The sequence below is a fragment of the Mercurialis annua genome, linkage group LG6 (genome assembly GCF_937616625.2).
Source record: "Mercurialis annua linkage group LG6, ddMerAnnu1.2, whole genome shotgun sequence".
NCBI classification, from domain to species: domain Eukaryota; kingdom Viridiplantae; phylum Streptophyta; class Magnoliopsida; order Malpighiales; family Euphorbiaceae; genus Mercurialis; species Mercurialis annua.
Genome location: NC_065575.1, coordinates 21,654,960 through 21,661,398, shown reverse-complemented (window position 1 = coordinate 21,661,398; position 6,439 = coordinate 21,654,960). Strand labels below are relative to the sequence as shown.

The 6,439-nt window shown below is 30.6% G+C and overlaps 1 protein-coding gene across 1 annotated transcript; it reads left to right on the top strand.

Annotated features, from left to right (window-relative positions):
• The first annotated feature begins 240 nt into the window (after positions 1-240).
• LOC126687687 (uncharacterized) lies at positions 241-2,843 on the top strand. Its single transcript, XM_056106348.1, has 8 exons — positions 241-562; positions 707-951; positions 1,042-1,102; positions 1,173-1,255; positions 1,970-2,062; positions 2,170-2,277; positions 2,353-2,688; positions 2,814-2,843. The coding sequence occupies exons 1-8, from the start codon at positions 241-243 to the stop codon at positions 2,841-2,843; spliced, it is 1,278 nt and encodes a 425-aa protein (XP_055962323.1).
• Positions 2,844-6,439: the final 3,596 nt, after the last annotated feature.

Below are 6,439 nucleotides of genomic sequence, written 5' to 3'. Positions count from 1 at the left end.
TTTCAATTTTCGTGCAGCAAATAAGTTCCCTCCAAAACTCTTTTTACCTTCCCCAATTCAATCTTAGTCGTTTTAAATTCACAAAACCCACTTTCTCTTAACTCTAATTATCCCACGACAGTACCTTAAAATTAGCTACTATCAGTTTCTTTTTCATGTCTTTCTCTCATCTAAAAGTTCAAAGTTAGACATCCTAAAATCAGTTGATTTACTGTATTTGTTTCTACAGATTCTCTAAAAATGGGACCTGGTACTAGAAAAAGGGTAGTATCATTAAATAGCTTACAAAAGGCTGCTAAAGCAAAATCTCAATCGCTTTCAATGAATGCCAATTCATCTATATTGGAAAAAGAAACTCAATCTCAGGCTACAATAATGAATCAAACTTCTACTCGAGTGACTACTCAATCTCTTCCCGTTCCAGTGATATCCACTGCAAACCCAAGGAGTGTTGATACTCAGAACATCTCTATTGATTCAGCAGCTGAAGCATCAATTCATGCAATGAATTCGATTACACAGAATGAATCTATGTCAACAGAAGCAACAAATATTGACGATGGTTAGTTGATTTCTGATTTTTACTTTCAATATTATAAGTCAATATATGAACTCAGTTTGTTATATAATGGTTGTAAATTAGAATGAATATTCAAAAGATAATAAAAATCTTAACAAAACTTAATATTGTTACTTTTTTTCTTAGATTTCCTTTCTAAGAAAAATAATCGAGGGAAAGGTAGAGGATTTGAAGTTAAGAGAAGAACCAAGGATGGTTCAAAAATTGGTGGAGTTTTGATTGCAAAAAGACACAATTTACCAGTAGGTCCTTCGGAGAAAATGTTCAAAATGGAAATCGGCGTTCTCACTCGATTAATGGCACCGTTAGGTGTATTTTATTGGTCTGATGTAACTGATGCAAATAAAGAAGCTATGATTACAAAAATTCAGGTAATGTAAAGTTCTTGTATATCACCTGTTATGTATGCTTACTTGTACTATATTTATTGATGATTCATATGCATTCTCTTATATTTGTAGAGTGAATTTGAAGTCGATTTAAGTGATTTACATGTAAAAGAAGTCGTATATAAGATGATGGGTAGACGATTTTATAAATTATAAACATCGTTGCCACTTGCACTATAAATACTTCTCTACTCGTGAGGAAGCTGAAAAACATCCGCCGGAAGATGTTAAAGTAGATGATTGGAAGAAATTATGTGAACACTTTCACGGGCATGAACAATTTAAGGTAATAATGTAATTTTTACTCTAATATTCTCTCATTGTTTTGTTAGAAAAAAATCAACTAAAATGCGCTCGTGTACTAATCTAATTTATTTCAAATAGTATTCGATTCTTTATATGATTGTATGTTTATAACATTCAGGGACTGTCAATTTTTATTGCATTCTTACATTCTTTTTATTTTTTTACTAACAACAAAGTGAAATAATTATTGTAGATTACATAGTATTAGAACAAAGAGTATATTGTGCTATTTGATGCAGACAACCTTTTACTATTTTTAGTTTTAAGTGTATGCCAGTGTAATAAATCCCTATAAAACCACATTGATTATACTGATGATATTGGTTGTTTATCTTTGATGTAATTAGTCTTTTACTGTTTATTAGTTTAGAGTGTATGTTAGTGGAAATTCTACAAAATGACATTGATTAAATAAATGATACTGATTTATGTTTGCTATTATTGGTATTTGTTTATTTATACTTAATGAAGTTGATATGAATTCATGCTCGGGTCTTTTTTTATTGTTAATGTTGTAATTTGGATAACAAGCTATTAAATTTTGAATTTATAAAACCCATTTAACTGTTTACATTTTCAGATCCATTTCCAATTGGAGCCATAACATATGAGAATTTTATTTTATTGTAAATTTTTCATTTCAACTGTTAATCATTGCTCTTTTGATGAATATTAATGACCAATTTTTTAATAGGTTCAAAGTGCTGCAAACGTTCTTAATCGCAGAAAATTGACTGTTAATCATACTTCAGGATCAAAGTCTTATTGCCAACGTTTGTATGAAATAGTATGGAGAATTTGACTTCTACTTTGCATGTAATATTTAAATTGATTTTACATTTAAATTTTCTATCATTTGACTTTTTGCAATGATTTTTTATGTATATTTTGTAGGAAACCACTGAAGATATAGATGAACAGACACCTGAAATGAGACTTTATTCCGAAGCACATCGTAAAAAAGATGGTTCATGGATTCACCCACAAGCTGAAGAAAAATATGTAAGATGTTTTTTATTTGAATAATTATCTAATAATATGTTACAAAGTGTTACTAAAGTATATGTCAATACTTAGAAACAAATGGAAGTTCTTCGCTCTCAAGCATTTGAGGAAGGCGCTGAAATTGATGGGAAAAAAATTCTTGAAAAAGTCTTGGATAAACCAAAATTCGGATATGCTCGTGGACTTGGATATGGGACCAAACCGACTACATCTAGAGAGTTAGAATTTGAAGCTCGTTTACTTGCTGAAAAGTCCGAGTCTGAAAAGCGAGCTAATGGACTAAATGATCAAATTCAAGGTCAACAAGCGACAATTGATAAGCTTACTCAGTCGCAAAACAAACTCATGCTTCTTGTTCAGAAACTGATAGACGAACAACATTGTGGTAAAACTTCTATTGATTGGTATGTAACAACTTATTTAAATATATTATAGAATCTATTTGAAATTTATCTTTCATCATAAATTTTTTAAGTTAAATTTTTATACAAGTTAGTTGAAAATTAACATTTAAACTATTTTTTCCATTGCAGATGGAAGTTAATGACTTGACAAAGAAATAGACAAAATGGACATCTCCTCAATCAAATTTGCTGTTTACTTAAGATATTGTTATCATTAGCAAATATTATATTGGTTTGGAATTCTTTTATTATTTGAGAATATTAAAAAATTATGCATTTATTTTTTTAATTTAAAAGTAAAATCGTGATTGTTTTAATCAGTTAAGTTCTGTATATTGCTTTAGCAATATAGTAAATAAAATTGAAATAAAATAAAATATGGCCACTATATTCATTACTGCATAAATTATGGCAAAACAAATTCTATGATAAGAAACACATGACAAAATAATTTTGTCAAAATAGCATTTTACGAAATTATAAAAGTGGTGACATAATAGATTTCATCATTATTTTAATTTAGTGACAAATTTAGTTGCATCATAAAAATTACAATAGTTTTTTGTGACTAAATAAATTTATCATAGTTGTGTAATTATAATAAAATTAATTTTATTATAATTATTATAATGACATAAACAATTTTGTCACGATTTCATTTATGACAGACGTTTATTGTCAGAAACTCAATTTTTGTCGCTAGAAAGAAATATATATTGTGACCAAATAATATTATTTATGACAAAAATTTATTAATTGTGATGTAATTAATTGTGATGTAATTAATTGTCATAATACATATTTATGGTGACAAAAACAATTTATCACAACCATAAAATTTATGGTGACAAATTAGTATTTTGTTATAATAACGTTATTGAGACAAGGGATGTTTTGACGAAAGTAATGACAAAAAAATTTGTCACAACACAATAATTGTGATAAAATTTAAGTCTACGGTGACAAATGTTTTTGTCATAATAGGCCAAATTTCTTGTAGTGTTCGATAATATGGGCCTTTTCTATAATTTCTCTAATCAAAACTGGTGATCACACAGTCCTATTACCGCCCAATAGGAAGACACGTTTCATTCGATCTATACTGGTTTCAAATCCAGATATAATTCAATTCCATATAAACATTCACGATATAAGCAAATGCGATGTAAATAAATAATATAAAGCATTTGCGATGTAAAAACGATATACTTTTTAAATACTTGAAAAGTAAACAAACAAACTCACTGTGACTGCTTATATCCAAAAATACTCTGGTGCTCAGAAACGTCTAATTTCCCGAGCTCCTGGTCTAGCGGCTCCTTTCCTCGCTGGGTCTAAAACTATTTCAAAATAATTGACTCACGTCAGAATTCTACTAAACGGTTTCTAATTCGTTTACGAATCGTATCTCTTTCTAACTCAATTCAAGTTTAACCCCATTAGGTTAACGATTCAATCAATCGATAATTAATCGATTTTAATCTCAATACGCGAATACGAAACGGTATCAAAACAATACGATCGGGGATACAAGGGTCCGGGTGCACCTTCGTGCCTTGGGGTGCACGATCGTGTACTCTCTAGTGGTGCACGGTCGTGCACCATGAATAGGTGCACGTTCGTGCACCATTGATGGTGCACGTTCGTGCACCTCGTGTACACGTGCACGATCCCCGGAATCATTTTCCGGGGTATTCCGACGTGCTATAGGTATAAAAACGCTCCTAACGCATCCATAATGCTTAATTTATATTCAAAACATCCAAGTTCAATCCTGTAACCAATAAAACGATAAAATCATTTCGTGACCTAAAACTTTAACTCGATATATTAAGAACTTTATCCATCCAAACAAGAAAACGTCGAGCTTACCGTGATTCGTCGTCGAAATACGATCATTTCGAGCTATAGAACGTCGGAAACAGACGAGAAATGGAGATCGAGCGGTGGAGCGACGATTTTGACGAAAGAAATGAAATTTCTCTGAGAATGATTCTGGATCCTTCACTCATGCTTCTCATTTTATATATAATTGGGTAATGTAATCTTTTAATCCTTCATTTCTTTAACTTAAACCAATTCTCTTTTAAACTTTCTAATTTAACTAAACGGTTAATTATTTACTTTACTCAATTACGTACGTATTATTTATATCCAAATAAATAATACGATTCTAAAATTGTTATTTTCTGTCAATAATTCTCTTATTTTTTATTCTCGAGACTTAATTGGTTAATTTGCACTTTAGCCCTTGATCTTTTCAAAAATTACATATTAGCCCAAAATGCATCCGCGTCAAAATTTTAAAAGGTCTCCGATTGACCCTAATCTTTTGCCACAAATACTATATAACATCTCGCGGAGCTTGGCGAAATAATTTTCACTTCGGGATTTATATGCTAAATTACCACTTTAGTCCCTGAACTCTAGTTTGAGACTTTTCTTGACATATTTCCTTTCTAATTCTAATTCCAACTTTAGAACTGAAATATAATATTAAATCTCTCGCAATACTCTTTTTCAAAACCGTCCTGTTAAAATTTTATATTTATCTCAATTTCTCGGATATCCTTCCGATATCGCCACTCCGACGACTCAACACTGGACACGTGGTCCAATTAGATAATTTAAAGATTTTGGGGTATTACATCCTTTCGCCCTTATAAAAATTCGTCCTCGAATTTTTATATAATCTCTCGACTTAACTTAACCTCTTAACTTCTTGAATTTCCTTCATAATACGTATTCCATATTCATTCCATGATACTTATCGGCGCGTGGAATGATTATTCAAGTTTAATACTTCTTGTACAATAACGTCAGTCGTTATTGATAATCTTCATATCATTATTTTCCTTATATGATCTTCTTTTCCTATATTTTTAATATATTACTCTTTCATCTGTTCTTTGTCTGCTATACATCACTATGAACTCTTATCTTGTAATTGAACTTTCAGTTCTTTACTGATGTCCAATGGTAGTTCGCTTTAATGATGTTTTATATCTAAGGATTATATAATTATCCTTGTAATTAAACTCTCAGTTTAATACTAATATTTAATACTTATTTTTTCTAGTAATGTTTTATTACTAGTAACGATAATCTACATTCTTAAGCTTGTTCATTCGTAGTTGAATGTTGTAGATAATCCATTAGTTTGTACCTCTGAATCTTCTCTTATGATGATATTTATCGTGTTCATATGTACTTATGACTTTCCGTTCTTGATTCTTTCCCTCTATCTACTCCGTTTAATCCTATCATCATTCCTTATCGAAAGATGTGGACATTCAACCAACTCGGGCTTCACTACTTACGTGGTTTCTTTCGTATTGCTATTGTCACCATCCGATTGCTATTCGTCATGGTGTTAGGAATTTAATTCCATTATCCACCATCCTCTTTTATCTCGTTATTTCGCTTTACATACAAAAATTATTTTGCTATCATCGCTTTATCACGGTCCTTCATGAGGTTAATTCTCATGACGTATTCTCGTAAGGGTTTTGCTTTCCTTGTAAAGGTTACTTTGATCTTCTTCTTGCGTCTTTACTTCTCGTATACTCCTTTACGCATTGTATATTCATTGATCTACTTCCTTTTCTTATGCGTGATGCACTATTCTTAAAACTTCTAGTCTTTTCTTTCTTTTCATTAGTCTGTCTTATTCTTCATTCTTCATAACCTTGGATAACTTTCTTTGTTATCCTGTCCTTTACGTCCTCTTACTATTCTTGCTATCATCTTTTAAA